The following is a 17,222-nucleotide window of genomic DNA, read 5'->3' on the forward strand; positions in this document are numbered from 1 at the left end:
CCACTTCTGATCACTCAGAACGATGGGTGCTTACGACACCCCAATCTTCAGGCCTTGTCCCTGACTGCCTGAATGTTGAAAGGTTAATTCTTCAGCCACTCAACCTTTCGGAGCCAGTTTCCCATATCTTGATTGCTTCACGAAAGCCTTCCACGAGAAAATCTTATTTTTACAAATGGAACAGGTTTAAGTCATGGTGTTCTTCCCTGTCCCTTGATCCCTTCACTTGTTCTCCCACAAAATTTCTAGACTATCTCTGGCACTTGTCAGAATCAGATCTAAAACCTTCTTCCATCAGAATGCATGTCAGTGCAGTAGCTGCCTTCCATAAAGGTGTTGGGGATATTCCCATTTCAGTACAACCCCTTGTAACATGTTTTCTGAAGGGCTTGCTCCACCTCAAACCTCCACTGCGCCCTCCAGCCCCTTCTTGGGACCTTAACCTGGTTTTGGGTCAGTTCATGAAACCACCATTTGAGCCTCTCCAATTCTGTGATCTTCGCTATCTCACATGGAAAGTAATTTTTCTTTTGACAATCACATCCGCTCGCAGAGTTAGTGAATTAAAGGCCCTAGTTACCTATCCGCCTTACACTAAACTTCTGCATGACCGGGTAGTACTCCGCACTCACTCTAAGTTTTTGCCTAAGGTAGTATCGGAGTTTCACATTAATCAATCCATTATACTACCCACCTTCTTTCCCAGGCCCCATTCCAATCCAGGAGAACAGGCTCTGCATACTTTTGACTGTAAATGGGCTCTAGCATTCTATCTAGACCGTACAGCTACCCACAGAAAATCCACTCAACTGTTTGTTTCTTTCCATACCATCAGATTGGGTCAACCTGTGGGAAAGCAGACTCTCTCCTCCTGGTTAGCGGACTGCATATCTTTTTGCTATCAGCAAGCAGGCATTCCACTTCAAGACTGTGTTAAAGCACACTCTATCAGGGCCATGGCAACTTCAGAGGTGCACCTACGCTTGGTGCCGCTTCCTGAGATTTGTAGGGCTGCTACCTGGAGTTCTCTCCATACCTTTACAGCACATTATTGTTTAGACAAGGCTGGAAGACAAGATTCCATTTTCGGCCAGTCTGTCTTGCGCAACCTATTTGCAACTTGATGTACCAACACCCTTCCGCCAATCCGTTAGGGTTCAGGATGCCCTCTACCAAATTGCACCCCAGTCCTTGTGCCTCTTGCACAGCCTGGGTACTTTTGGTCCATTTCTCGGACATCCTCAGCTCGGTACTCACCCATATGTGAGGTCTACCATCCTGCTTGTCCTGTGAGAAAGCAGAAGTTGCTTCCCTGTAACAGGTGTTCTCACAGGACAGCAGGATGTTAGTCCTCATGAAACCCGCCCACCACCCCGCGGTGTTGGGTTCATTACTTTTTCTTATTTTCTTTTTGGCACTTACTTTAGCTTTTAAACAAAACTGAAAGGGGACCTCTGCTGGTTGCAGGGTTAGTGCCATCCTGAGCATGCCCAGTAGGTGCCAATCAAAGTTCTAGAAACTTTGAAAAGTGTTCCGTGATTGGGCTCCATCCTGTGATGTCACCCATATGTGAGGACTAACATCCTGCTGTCCTGTGAGAACTCTTGTTACAGGTAAGCAATTTCTGCTATCTCTTTGGGGCTGGAACCACTCCTGGTTATTTCTCTCACTGACTCTCATACCCCCGGAACCTGGATACTTTGTTGGGGGGGGGGGGGTGAGGGGGGAGATTTCTCTTTCAGAACCCGGTGTGACAGCAGATCCTCTTTTGTAACTTACTGGAGCCATTGATTTAGTGTCCAAAAACAAAGTCTTTACTGATGGATTATCAGGATGAAATATGGCACAAGTTAAATTAATCCTCGGCATCACAAAAATACTCTTATTTACAGTCTCTTTCCCTCTATCTGTGCATGGGTCTCAATTACCAGGACCCAGGAAACATCCAGGCTTCAGGGCTTGGGTAAGTAGAATTCCAAGATGGTCAGGGTATCCTTTAGATGAGCAGGAAAACTCCTTCCAAAAACTGGTAAAAATGCTAAAACGCAGTCTCTGCTCTGAGAGTCTAATCCTCTCTCTCGCAGGGTTTTGACTCCTGATGGGTGTCCTCAATGTCCTCAAATGGCTCCTTACTTACAGTTAGTTGATCTTCCTTTTTCTCTTTATCTCAGTCAAATCCCTGATGGAAGAGACCCATTCTAGAACAAGCAGTTCTAGTTGTCCCTTTGGGTTGGAAGAGGAACAGCCAAACTTTCCTCCCAGATCTTCTTAAAACAATGTCTTCTTCCCCAAAACTGAAGTAAACACCAGAAGGTTCCGGCACCAGGTCACCACCACACCTCACTGAGGTGGCAGAGGGGCAGGCCTTCCCTAGCCTGGGCCTCCCAGAGAGAGGGTTCTCCATGCCCTCTCCCCAAACAGAGTTCTTAAAAATAAAGTCTTTTTAAGCTAAAAAATCAACCCAGGTTGCAGACCTTACCACAATTAGAATAAGAGGGGAAGATCCATGACCTGTTTCACAGACTCTAATCAGGGTGTGCTTGAGTCCAAGGAGAAGGCCCGAAAATCCAACTCGGGCAAAAAGCTCCAAATACTTCCACTAACTTCAAAAATAATTAGCTCTCAGGAGAAAGCTGCTTATAAATCCTCTCAAAGGGGATAGCTATTCCAGCACCCTGCAAAGGAGGGGCTGCACAGAATTGTGCCTCTCTTCACACACTAACTGCACTGTCTGAACCAGGAATTACCCAAGGCTTACTGGTAATGAAATTGAAAGTCCATTACATATATAAGAGCAATACACTCTAATTATGTGGTCCTTTCTTTTTTTGCCTCTCTCTGTGTTTCTCTCACTCTCATTCTTTTCTCTGTCCCTCCTGAACACACTCTTCTCTCTCTCTTTTTCTCTGAATTCTCCTTTCTTATATGTTATTCTTTTCATCACTGAGAGCGCCATATTCAAAAGATTTATATGGGTAAAATCGACTTTTATATGCATACATTTGGCCCTTGAAGTATAGACTCCTTTTATATGGGTAAATTTACACAAATGCTTTGTGCAGACAAAGTTACTTAGACAAAAAGGGGATAGGGCTGAAGGCTTGATGACAGTGGGCTAACATATTTAGCCATATAGTACCATACTGAGCACTATGTAGATACATTTGTGCAGACAAGTTGGTCTGCACAAATAGCAGATCTAACATTATTTAGAACAATTATCCAGATAAGTTCCACTGAATATCCAGATAGTTATTGAGGTAAAGTATAACTTACCCACTTGGTGGGTTTTTTAATATGAATCTCTGAAAGGCTTCTCTTATGTCTGATTGTAGGAAGGTGCAAAGACTGATGAGCTGATAGAGGTGGAGGCATTGAAGGAGGAATGTGTATCTTTACAACAAGCCCTAAACAGTATTACAGAGGTATGTTCTTTCATGAAGTATCGTGATATCCTCTCCCTCTGTAATAAAATAGATGGAGAGTGGGAGTATTAGGAAGCTATATCTCCATTCTGAAATAGTATGGAATGCTCAAAAACAATATAGTTGCAATGGTGAAAGTACAGAGAAAGGCAACCAAAATGATAAAGGGATGGAACAGCTCCACTGTGAGGAAAGGCTAAAGAGGTTAGGGCTGTTTAGCTTGGAGAAGAGACGGCTGAGGGGGGATATGATAGAGGTATTTAAAATCATGAGAGGTCTAGAATGGGTAAATGTGAATCGGTTATTTACTCTTTCGGATAATAGAAGGACTAGGGGGCATTCCATGAAGTTAGCATGTTGCATATTTAAAACTAATCAGAGAAAATTCTTTTTCACTCAACTCACAATTAAACTCTGGAATTTGTTACCAAGGGATGTGGTTAGTGCAGTTAGTATAGCTGGGTTTTAAAAAGGTTTGGATAAGTTATTGAAGTCCATTACCTGCTGTTAATCAAGTTGATTTAGAAAATAGCTACTGCTATTACTATCATGAGTAGCATGGGATATACTTAGTTTTTGGGTACTTGCCAGGTTCTTATGGCCTGAATTGGACACTGTTGGAAACAGAATGCTGGGCTTGATGGATCCTTGGTATATCCCAGTATGGCAATTTCTTATGTTCTTATGCTCAAGTGTTAGTTCCAAGTTCTAGTTCTAGACTATTTGCTTTATTATATTTGAGAATGTTTAATGCCACAAGGTTCTGCATTATTTCCCAGCTGTACAGTTCTAATACAGATCCTGCTTTTAGCCAGGGTTGGTCTGTGTGTCTCTGTTACTGATTAGTTACTTCTCCAGCTGGGTTTTGGAATATTAGGTTTAGGTTGATATCGCCACAGGGGTTATGTAGTTATGAAATATTAATTTTCACAGTTTTCCCATATTGAGGGTCTGCTGTAAGTTTTGTGAGGGGATTATTTGCTGACTCACAATTGTGTTATCTGCAATTTTTTTTTTTTTTTTTTTTTTGCTGTGTAATTTAAACGCTTTGTGGTGAAAGCTTTAGGCCAGTAGCTCCCTGTTGATTCTAGCATTCCTTATTCCTGGATGCTGGGCCACATTTTTTACAGTGACAATTTTGGTTTGAACCTGTTGGTGTTCACTCTCAATATCTCTCTCTTTCTTTCCTCTTTCAGATAGCTCAGGAACATACTGAGGGTATAATAGTCTCTTCACTGGATGTTGTCAGGAGTGCAATAAAGGAGGATACTATGAGACAGCGCTCCTTCTCACCATTAGGACCTCGAACATCTTCGTTACGAACCCAATTCTCGCAGCGCCAAGAAGCAGCCTTACGAGCCATACAGAGCGCTTTCCAGAGCTGGCAACATCGGAACCAGGTTGGGGATATTTCTGTTGAACGAAAACATAGGCAGCCTCCTTCCATGCCATATGCTATAAACCCATTCAAATCTTGCCCCAGCCCCACTCACCACCATTAATGTCAGGAGGTGTCTGAGGCTGAGGCAATACACACCTTCATTTGCAGCTTCTTTGTTTTCTAACCATTTGTCCTTTCTTTTTTTCCTCTCCCCATCCTCCTATTTTGTTCACTCATTGCAGTGGATAGGTAGGGGCTACAGTTTCCTTGGGAGCTTGGCAGAAGTGCAACTTTAAGCCAACCAGTATATTTTGTTCTTGAGGTGAAGGATGAGACTCCCATTCCCTGGAGGCTGTGAATGCTTCTTCCATAGCATGCCTGGACTTAGGTAGCCCAAGGAGTAAGATTAGGATCTGGAAACTGAACCTCAGTACTTTCACTGCAGCACCCAGCTCTGCTACTAGACTATTGGGCTAGTCCTACTTTCAGCCTGTTGACTTACTAATACAGGAAGCTCTTGGGTTTTTAATAGTTATACTGGAGACATTGCATGCAGACACCTGTGAGCATGGTACTATTGATCTGGATATGAATATATTGTGTCTTAGGTACCCCCCCTCCCCTGCATTTTGTTTTGTAGACTGAATAAAAAGGCCACACAGTTCCCAGGATTTTATCAATGTCCAAGACCTCTGATTCTCTCTGCCATCACACCATACATGTAGCTCCTGGGATGTCGGGGTTCCCAGACAGGGAAGAGGTATAGACTGCCAAGGTCCTTAGTGTGATGATGGGGACTTGCAGTACAGCCACTCAGTATCACCCATGTCTGTCACTGACCAGTAGGTACTCACTATAAAATAGTTCAGTAGGCTGGAAAGGCCACAGCAATAGTGGTGTTCAACAAAAGAAAGAATTTACTTCAGCTTAAAAAAACAAAATCTAAGCCAAGATTGTGAAAATCATCAACTTAAAAAGCATGACAACTCCCAGAGCTGCAGTTTCTTTCTCCATGGTACTCGTCGTCCCAGATCTCTTCCTTTGGTCTGAATCAGTGTCCAATATCCCCTCCCTGTAAAGGGTAGAAAATTCTCTTCTCTCAGAAACGTAAGCAAGGGCAAAAATGGAAAAATCCTCCTTGCTTCAAAACAGGATGCAAACTCATTCAAACCGCAGCTATCCTCTGTCCCCACTGGTTACTTCTCACAGGGCATATTGGCTGAAAATCTAATCCCTCCAGCAAGGTTCTTATTGGCCTCACTTTTGGGAAATGGTCACAAAATGCAAACTCCGAAATCTCTCAACAGTCTTCCACAGATGAGCCATGAGGCCTACCAAAAACACCACCTAGAAAAATCCCTCCTCTCCAACCTAAAAGGCTCTCCTTGGAGCATGCTGAAAATTAATATAAATATACATCTTGGGGAGGATCCCCCAAAATGCAGAAATTTAGTGATGCCGGAAAAGGTTTAGTAATGGTGCAAAACCACTGTTACACATATTATATAAAAATAAAATGGGACTGCTCTTTTTGTTAATGATGATTGTTGCAGATTCTTAAACAAAAAATATGTTGGCAGATAAGGACCTTTTGGTCTTCCTAGTTCTCCCATGTGTGCCTTCCTATTGTGCTATTACTTGATCTGTAGCCTTCTTTTCTCCTGCCACCATTAAGATCCCTTTGTGTTTGACCCATGCATTTTTGAATTCTGCCACTGTTTTGTCCCCATAACATCCACAGGAAGCCTCTTCCAGAGGTCCAACAGCCTCTCCGTGAAAAAATATTTCTCCCATTCCTTTTGAGCCTTCCTTCCTTTATCTTCATATGATGCCCTTTAGCTTTATATTCTATGCAAAATGCTATCTTCTGGTACTGTATTAAAACGTGCTAGGAGTTTTAATCATTTTATTTTATTTCTCCTTTCCATTTTTGCTTTTAGAGAGTATGGATGTGCAAAGGCAAGTTTTATTTCAGTTAGTTTATTCATTTCTTAGGCCACAATTATTAGTTTGGTTTGTTTCAGACAATTTTTTTTTTTTTGTCTGAAACAAAAAAAAAAAAATGAGGGAAGCTATGCAACTTATTTTGTGATCCAAAATTGGGGTTTTCTAATCATTTCAAATGAAACTTATGGGTGGACAACATCAGAAGGGTGAAGGGCACCCCAATGTGTCAAATTTATGTCAAGTGTCACCAAAAGTGGCATGAATAGCCCAGGGAGCTGTAATGGGGCAAAGTGTTACCAAGAGTTACAGGAGTTCTCCAAAGCAAAATGAGAGGAGAAAATCAGCAGCCAGAAAACCCCAAGGCTCCAAAAGAGGGGCAAAGGGCACCAACAATAGTGGCATGAACCCCCCAAGGCAACACAAGAGAGGCAAAGTGGCATCAAGTGTGGCATGAACAGCTTAAGGCACCTTGATGGGGAAAGAAAGCACCAAAAACGTCAGGAAAAACTTCAAGGCACTGATAGAGGGTCAAAGCAGAAGAGTGATATGAAGACCCCAAAGCACTATGAGAAGTACAAAGCAGCCACCCACAATGGCAAAAACACCCCAAGACTCCAAATGAGGGGCAAAGGGCACCATCCAAATTGATACAAAGCCCTAGGCAGGGAGAAGCCAGAGGAACTACCTGGAGGAGGCTTCATATTGTTACCGTACATCATCATTAGAGAAAGGAGCTGTCTTGGAGCAGGCTTGGAGTTGGTCTTTCTCTTTGCTGTACATAATCTCAGCCTTGTCAGTATTATCTGGCTCCTCCATTAAGAGGCTAAGATGCTACGCACTACAAACTCCAAATTCTCTTCAGCCACTAACTGTTCAATGTCCTGTGATTCAAGGAATCCAAGACATGATTCTTCTTCTGAATCAGTTCTTGCACATGCTGTCTCCATTACCTGAGATGCAGTAATAATGGAGAAGTGCAGTATTGATTTTGATGCTGTACTTCTGTTGCCCCTGCCATTTCCAGTTGTATAATCTGTTGAAGGATAAATACTGGACAAGATCAATAGCCAATAAGAACCACAAGGGAAGGAAGTTGGAAGAAAAAATGAAAGCGCGCATGAAACCATTAAAGATAACTAGATAAGGTCTGTGTAAAGCATTGGATTTCCAGAGCAAGACCAAGAGTCGGCAAGAACCTTAAGGGATGGGAATTTGGAAATAACATCAAAGACAGCCGGAGCAGAAGGAACCATCGAAAGATAGCAAGAGTGGCTTGGACCAGCAGCAGTGGTGGCATTGGTGATTAAAATCACATATGGTAGGTTCAGAGCAATGCAACAAGAAGAGTGGCAGCAAGGTCCCAAGATATACAGCAAGGGCTGAGGCAGGAAGAAGAGTGACATCAACAGCCCAAGGCCCCAAGAGGGGCAAAGTGGTAACAGGAATGGCAGGAAGTTCCTAATGGTCCATAAGTGGTGCAGCACGTATGCAAAGCAACGGATTGCCAGAGAAAGACCAAGAGTCAGCAAGTAACAGTGGCATTCACTGCCAGCTGGCTAGCTATGCAAATATAGTTTATTGTAGTTGTACAGTAGTTTATTACATGCAATAACTCTTAGTATGTGCAAAAATGTCTCTTGCACACTGTATATGTGTGCTGACTCATTCTGCACATGCACAAACTCTAAGGTAGAGTAGAAATAGACAAGGCTTTAGCTGGTGTTCACTGCATTCTGCCTCTGAAGTTAATAATAAGTGCAGGTTTAAAGACAATACAGCAGCATATAGAAAGAGTGGCATAAAAAAACAAAAAGTGTACAGCGTGGATTATCACAAACAACACAGAGGCATCACAACCCCACAAGGCGTACAGTGCAGGATATCACAAACAGCACAGAGCTATTGAAACGCCTAAGGTGTAGAGTGTAGGTATTGCAAACAGCATAAAGACATTAAAACCCTCAAAGCATAAAGTGTGAGAAATTGCAAACAGCATGAAGGCATTAAACATTCAAAGGCAACATGAGAAGGACAAAAGGAACCAACAGTAGTTATATGAACAGCCGAAGGCAGTGAAGGCACTAAAACATCAGCAAAGGCAGCACCAAAAGTGGCATGAATATCCATAAATAAACTGCAAGGTAGCAAAATGGTACCCATAGTGGCAGGTGATTTCTTTTTTTTTTTTTCAAAATGATTTTTATTGAAAGAAGGAAGCACATTAACAAGGAAACCCCTCAGGATCATCTTGATTCAGTCCAACAGGGGAAAGACACAAATGTGAAAAATATGCTAATATCTGCATGACCTCTGACACTCCTTATAAAACTTAAAGTGTTTAAGAAATGGAGCCACTAAGTACCACTAAAAATAAACTTTGACACTGTCAGGACCATAAATGCCCACCCCCTCCTTTGGAACATCTGGCTTCCTTTTCCAGTGAACCTCATATCCTGTGGTCAGCAGGCCTCTTTGAGTGTCCAAGGACAATAGCTGGAAAAAGGACGCCCAGACTGCGCAGTATATCTCATCAAGGCATTGGGGTAGATTTTAAAAGAAGCGCGATCAGCCTACTTTTGCTTGCGCATCAGACTCAAGCAAAAGTACGCTGGATTTTAGTAGATACGCGCGGAGCCGCGCGTATCCACTAAAATCCTGGATCGGCGCGCGCAAGGCTATCGATTTTGTATAGCCTGCGCGCGCCGAGCCGCGCTGCCTCCCCCCGTTCCCTCCAAGGCCGCTCCGAAATCGGAGCGGCCTCGGAGGGAACTTTCCTTTGCCCTCCCCTCACCTTACCCTCCCTTCCCCTACCTAACCCACCCACCCGGCCCTGTCTACACCCCCCCCTTACCTTTGTCGGGGGATTTACGCCTCCCGGAGGGAGACGTAAATCCCCGCGCGCCAGCGGGCCTGCTGCGCGCCGGGCCGCGACCTGGGGGCGGGTACGGAGGGCGCGGCCACGCCCCCGGGCCGTAGCCACGCCCCCGTACCCGCCCCCAAAACGCTGCCGACACGCCCCCGCAACGCCGCGCGCTCCGGCCCCGCCCCCCGACACGCCTCCCGACACGCCCACTCCGAAAACCCCGGGACTTACGCGAGTCCCGGGGTTCTGGGCGCGCCGGTGAGCCTATGTAAAATAGGCTCACCGGCGCGCAGGGCCCTGCTCGCGTAAATCCGCCCGGTTTTGGGCGGATTTACGCGAGCAGGGCTCTGAAAATCCGCCCCATTATGAGAGAGCTAGGAGCATGTGGGTCAGTAACAGTGGCAGTCTTAGACAGGAAGGTGTAGAACTGTAAAGAGATGGGGTGGGAGGAGAAACTTGTATTTTTTTTTTCTTTATTTTCATATTTTATTTTGGGGTCAAAACACCCCAGTATAACTAAGAAAGAAGCAAGGTGGGAGAGTTAGGCCAGGATCCTAGAGTAATATGGAGAAACAGAAAAGAGATGGGTTGGGTGAAGAAACTTGTATTTTTTTCTTTTTTCACATTTTATTTTGGGGAAAAAACATCCCAATATAATCAAGAAGCACGAATGAGGCTAGGATCCAAACACTAAACAACACAGAGGCATGAAAATCCCCAGGGTGTAATATCAGGGGCATGTAAGCTAGGTAGAATGGCAGCAAGATTCCCAGGTGTAATGTTTGGCTGGCTGCATGACAGCCCCCTACTAGCTGCACTTACCTGGACACCACCAGAATTCCTTCATGGCCAGAAAGCTGCCATCAACCTCCTTGTCCTGCCTCCCCCATAGACATGTGTGTGCAGCCGCACACACTTTAAAGACTCTGCGGTGGAAAAGCTGGTTTGTGGCGACAATGAATAATGTCACCGCTTTGCCTATTTAAGGTCCGGCTGCACAGTTGTTCCATGCCTGACCAACAGGTCCTCCTACTTCCTTAGCAGTGTAGGTTGCTTCTTCTAATCCTGCCTTGCTCCAGTCTTGTTTCTGATGCTGCCCTGCCTCGTCCAGCCTGCCTTGCCTCATCCAGCCCATCCTGCCTTGTCAAGCTTGTCCTGCCTCTTCCAGTCCATTTTGCCTTGTCCTGTCTCCAACCTTACCCTGTCTCTGTCCTTCTCTTGCCTGCCTGGTATTGACTTCTGTTACAGGCACAAATTACTTTCTTGTCTGCTGCCTGCCACTGACCTCTGCCATGAACCTTGACTATACTTTGCTCACCGCCTGCCCTGACCCTCTGTCTGAACCTGGTAACTGATCACTGTCTACCCTGACCTCAGCCCAGCTCCAGACTCTCTCTTCCTGACCGTCTTTTGGGACTTTTGCCTAAATCCTGCCAGCCTCTGTAACCCAAAGGTTCAACCTTCAGGGAACGGTGCTGGTATAGGTGAAGGTTATGCTCTGTCCCAGCCTAGGGCGCATCCACCAGCTATTGGCATGGGCCTAGTAGGTTTGTCTACAAGGCTGCATCAACCATGCCACAGCACAAGGGTTCACCACTATTATACCAAGAGATAGCATCAGAGGAATAACAGCTAGGCAGAGCAGCAGCAAAATCTCAAAGGTGTAGCATCAGGGCATGTCAGCTAGGCAGAGTAGCAGTAAAACTCCCAAGGTGCTTTCAGTCATCCTGCTACTCACATGGAAATTATGGGAAACACAGAAAAGGCAGATTGATTTATTTTCAAGAGGATAAACTTTTTCATCAAATCTAGTGCCAACCTTGAATGATGAGGGCTTACAATGGCCCTGGCATTGAGAAGACACATTCACTGGGCATGCTAGTTGGTGGGCAGGAAAGATAATGCTGAGTCATCTTGGCCAGGTCTAGCCAGATCATGGACTTGTGTGCCCAAAATGAAAGTAGATCTGTGACCATGTCCTTGATAGGTTCTGTCAGATAGCATGTCATAGAAATTTCTGTTGGCATCTACTTTGCTGGGGTGGAGTGAAGGTTTCTGTTTCCAGCTGCTTTAGCTAGGAGCCTGCATCAGGAGACACAGTTCTGTGGGGGCAATATAGCTGTGGTATATCGAGGTGGGGGAGGAAGTGGTTGCTGACAGGGTGCTGCTTGTGCTCACACTACTGTCTGGGGTGGCCACTCTTTCCTGTGCTACATCCCCACTCTGCCTCTGCCTCTGGCGCTCCTATTCATGCACTCTAGCCGCCATTATCTCCTTTATGTAAGTGAGATGCTGGGACCAAAGGGCAAGACTCCCTTTCATCCATAGATCACAAATCGTAGCAAGCAATCTAAGTATTGTTTTCTGTTGGAGGTTTCAGCCTCTCTTGCTCCAGTTTTTGCAAGGAGTCCACACACTGCAATACTTCTGCTTTCATATAGTTTTGCTCACAGAAACCCTCTAACATTTCCTCCAGAATATTTACTATGGGGATGACCCCCACCTAGCACTTCTGGAACTCAGAGACAGGTCATGAAGAGTCGTCTCTGCTCTACTAACCTCTGCAGCATCAGATACATGGAATTCCAGTAAGCCAACTTCTTGAATAAGCTGCATATGAGGCATCCTGAATTATTATTGCTTGTCACAGAGAAGCTGCCCATCCTTTATTCAATGATAAAAATGTCCTGCTATTTTCCTGCACCTCTCTATCAGATCCTTCAAGACTGGAATCCCATGTTCCTTGGGCCCCAGGCCCAAGGCAGCCCTTATTGCCTTGGTGCAACAAGTGTGCAAAGCAGTGGGTCCCCTGATACCCCCATCTTCCACTGCTCTTATAATATTTGCACCTCTCTGTCACAAAATAAATCTTCATGAACACTCCTTCCTCTCGGGCCTATTTTCCAGCCCTCCAACATCTTTCTTATGGCTGTTAGGATATTGCACAAGGTATAGGCGGTATCCATCACATAGGTGTGCAACATAACCCATCTGCATCCTGATGCTCAGTCCCTGCTAGAGCTGTTGCCTGCCTCTGCCTTGGCCATCTCCCACCAGTGTGCCGTCAAGAAGAGATACATGTGCATATTGTTTGTACTAGGCCCGATATTGCTGATGAAATATGCACTACTCCCATCTGCCTTTGCCAGCTTTGCCTACATGTGACTATGGCATTAATTGTTCAGAGTGGGGATAACCTGTCTGCTGAAAATGGTCCTGGAAGGCACTTTGTAATTGGGGGTTAAGAGCTGCAGCAGATGCCTAAAGCCTAGGTTCTTTGTGATCTGCAGGGGCTGGTCATCCAGGGCAATCATTTCCCCAATGCAACTCATCACTACTTTGGATGCTGCTTGACTCTTGCCCCAGGACAGTGATATAGACCACATCCCATTTTCTCTATGGTGGTTTGCTGCTATAAACACATGACAGGGGGCTGCTGGTATGCAAACTGAATAGTGGAAGGAGCCACGATTTCAGCTTGGAGAAGAGTCTTCCCCTTTTCAACCCTTTTGCTACAGCTTCTGCTTTGAGTGGCGAAGGGTGTCCCCAAGCTAGTACTGCCAATGCCAGTGGGTAGTGTGACTGTAGTTGATGCTACATACCAGCTTTTCTCAAGTGCCCCAGTGCCTTCTCTCGGCTGATGGCCTTACTGCAGTGAATACAATGAGAAAAATGCAGGTCCTTTCTCACTTAAAATGCCTCCATATAATAGATGACTTTGATGATCTCCTCTATGCCTCCCTGGGGGCTGCTGCTGGCACTGGAGTTGAAGCTGAGGGTGGACTATGAGGAAAAAGGCTAGTGGCTTCACTTTCTACTTGCACTCACTGTTGTTCCTGGATATTGCTCTTAACACCTTATTATCATCTACCTCCCCCACCTCTGAACTGGAGGTTGATTCTACTGGCTAGAACTCCCACATTTTCTTTGGATGTTAGCTGTTCAATATCTTCAGATTCAGGGAATCTAAGACATAATTCTTTCGTAGAATCAGTTTTTGGAAATACTGCCTCCATTAGCTCAGAAGTAGTAATCAAGGACCAGCATGCTGCTGGTTTTGGATATTGCACATCTGCTGCCCTTATCTTGTTAATTCCAGCCTCAGGTGATTCTCCCATCTTTTTCTCCTGCTCCAAGACAAGAAAGAGAGAAAAAGGCAGCAGTGGCACATGATCTCCTAATTTTAATTTATTATGGATTGAGCCAGCTTCCATTCCTGGCTTTCTGCAGCTAAAAAAAAATCTCTTTTAAGTTTAGGGGAAAGACTCCCTTTTCTGACTGTATCATACATTCACATATCACACATATGGTTTATGTGTGTACACTGCTGAATAACTCCTTTTGCATACACACAAAAAAACTGTCAGAGGATAAACAGAGAAGACTGGCAAGGCTGTGCTTCTCTTCACTGCATCTGTCTATAGATAACCAGTGCAATATACTGTACAGAGTCAACAGACACAAAAAAATCAGTGTTCACTGCTTTTGTATCTCCAGCCCACCACCTTGCCTCAGTGAACAGATATAATGCAGTGCCTTTTTTCTCTGTCACAGTGAGAGCCCTATGATTGCAGCAGTGAAGATAATAAAAAGCCCCTTTCTAATACCAAGATTCTTCTCCTTTTTTAAAATCTTTTCTTTGACTCTAAGAGAACTTCTGAAAAGACAAGCTTTCCCTGCAAACTACAACAGAGATAATGGAGTTTCTTTGTACATGCTCAGACCTTTCAGTGGAAGGACATCAGCACCACTTGATTCAGATGCCAGTTATGGGCTAGTTAAAACAAAATGTTTCATCTTGATTGGTCCTCCATCTTGTCTGCTTGCCTACTTGTCCCACCTCAGCTCCAACCTGGCTTCTACCTCACACAGCCAGTGGTTGGTTGCTATAGTTACTAGTCTCACTGCAGAACTTTTGAATATCCCATAGATTTGAATAGAAAACATAAACAAATTAAGCAACAATTTTTGTTTAAATTCATGTGCCCCCACCATTTGTTTCAGTGGTTCACAAATGAAACAAAAATGGTCTCATTATTTGCATTGTACCCATTCATTTGAAAGAAATGTACATCCCTTTTAGAGAATACATTTTGACTCCTCCAGTCTCTTATGTATAGCAGTAATGTCCAATATAAGGATCAAACTCAAGACATTGACATTATTAGCAGCATACACACATAATAACACAGCAGCATAGAAGGCAATGGCAAATAAAAATCAATTGTCCAATCTAATCTGCCCAGTTTTTCTGACCTACACTTTTAAGAATATATGACATTTGGCAGCCATAGAAGCTTGACCATTTGTAGAATATTGCTCCTTATCCAAGCCAGTCTTCTTCTTTGGTTATCTGCCATCCTGGGTAGATGAGCTTATATGTTCCCATTCTTAATCCAACACCCAGCATCCATACTATCCAGTATGTTTTACCAATGAGCTTTGTAATAGTTTCTGTGATCTGCTTTGTACAGGCTTTGGCCAGTAAAATGTGGATTATCAATGTTATTAAATTAAATTAAAAAACTACCAAACTTAGAGGTTCATTCACAAAACAGCATTAGATCATTTACTGTGTAATAAACACTGTTTAATGCATAGTAAATGCTGTAATGAGGTTTTTTAAATACCTTGCATTATTTCATCCCTGGCATTGTGCTCATTACTAATCCAAACCATGCAAATCAAATAATACAGCTTTCCTAAAAAGACACAAGCAGCATTATTTGATATGAAGTTAGCTGCAACTCAAGAGCTGTAGCTAACTCTTCCTGGGAGTATCAGGATACCCTCAGCCGTCCCTGGAGATGACCGTAGTGGTAAAAAATGTTAAAAAAGAAAGTTGAGAGATCCAACCATTGCCCCTTCCCCACCCAACCCCTCTTTTCAGTAAAAAGAGCCCCCCCCCCATTGAAGCATGATCCCCCCACACTAACCTCCACTCTGGACCTCCACAGCACTTACTCATGTAGTGACCCCCTTGGGATGACCCTTATTATGCTGGGTCAAAAATTTAAAAAACATCTAAATGGGGGAAGACCCAGCCCTTATCATGTTTTGAGTGGTTAACAAAAGTGTTCAATAGTTATCATATAGTACTATGACGTGACCACTCTGAATGGCATTTTAGGGGGATGAGTTATGATATAAATTGTTTAAAGTGTTTTTTCTTGGGGGGGGGGAAGAATGTATGTTCCCTTAACAGTGTGAGACTTTCTTATTGGTGGATTTTATAGCGCGAGCAGCATAAAGGGGAAAAGTTTTGGTGAGTGTTTGCCCTTTCCTCCTCTGCCCATCCCCAATAAAGGGGATGGGCAGGGGAGGAAAGGGCATGACTTTTTAGTTTTCGTAGAGCCTCTCATGAGGGACTTTGTCAAACACCTTCTGAATAAAGGGTAGGGAATAGGGACCTCCAGGGATGTGACCACACTGGAGTATCCAGCCTATGGGCTGGAAACCCAGGGACCCTCAAAGTTGAGTGGGATCCCCGTCCCACTCATCATTTTATGTACCCTATTAAGGAGTTACACCCTTTATGCCCTGGTCGTGTAGTGGAGGCCCAGAGCATCCCCTAGGCTGTGGGTCTGGTGGAGGCCATGTTTCAAAATGGCACTAGCTGGCCCTTTTGCTTCTGTTATGAAGTCCCGTGGCTTAGTGAACTCCCCCCTTAGTGAGACTGTTGCCTAAACATCTGGCTTCCTAAATCCTAAAAACGTGCTAAATGGTATTGGCCATCACCAATCTGCTGAAATCCTTCCAGTTGATTTCTGAGATGTTTTAGCCAGTTGGCACCAACTCAGCTATCCTAAGACTTGTGTTGTTGCTAGGTCATTTTCCTTTATCTGCTCCTTGTTTTCATCTTATTACCTTCTGGAAAGATATTTGGCTTCTGCCATCATCAATCCAGTCAATTTCTGGGGAGTTATAGCTTGATGGCTTCAACTTGATTACCCTGTGGCCTGCTATGTCCTTAAGTCATGCTTTCTTTATCTTCCCTTTGCTTTTTCTTATAGCCTCTCACCTTGCCTCTGCTCTTCAGGAAGTGAAAGGCAGGTTGTTTGCAATATTGCAAATTGTCAACAGAGTTCCTGTCATCTTATCTAACCCAAGCAGGTTGAATTTTGTCAAAGTACTGGTCTGTTAGTAGTTTATTCTAGGCATCCCCCACCTCTCAATACAGAAGTATTTTCTCATATATCTTCTGAACTTTACTCCCTCTAACTTCATATCATGACTCATTGTCCTTGAAATTCCTTTTCTGTGGAAGATTTCACCTTCTGGTCATTTATTGAAGCATGTTAAACATTTGAATGTTTCTATCATATCCCCCCTTTCCCTTCTTTCCTCTAGCGAGTACATTTTGAATGTATTAAGCCTTTATTGGAAGGTTTTCTTGGTAATAGGGAATGACCCGTGACCATCTCTCTTCAAGGACTGTCATCTATTTAGCAGTAGTTATCTTGAGCATTAGTATTATATATAATGATTGACTACATTTCCTTTATGCTTTTTCTTGTTCCCCCCAAATTTTGGTTTATTGATGGATATTATTACCGAGCTGTATTTCTTTATCTTATTTTTTTATATGTCCAGTATGATGTGCATA

At 44.0% G+C, this 17,222-nt stretch overlaps 1 protein-coding gene across 1 annotated transcript in view; it reads left to right on the forward strand.

Moving 5' to 3' along the window:
* Positions 1-17,222, forward strand: part of CROCC2 (ciliary rootlet coiled-coil, rootletin family member 2) — a 505,095-nt gene that overhangs the window by 230,972 nt on the left and 256,901 nt on the right. The window contains 2 exon segments of the mRNA XM_029616014.1: positions 3,336-3,425; positions 4,622-4,825. Of these exon segments, the coding sequence (XP_029471874.1) occupies positions 3,336-3,425; positions 4,622-4,825 (294 nt within the window).

The sequence above is a fragment of the Rhinatrema bivittatum genome, chromosome 9 (genome assembly GCF_901001135.1).
Source record: "Rhinatrema bivittatum chromosome 9, aRhiBiv1.1, whole genome shotgun sequence".
Classification (NCBI taxonomy): domain Eukaryota; kingdom Metazoa; phylum Chordata; class Amphibia; order Gymnophiona; family Rhinatrematidae; genus Rhinatrema; species Rhinatrema bivittatum.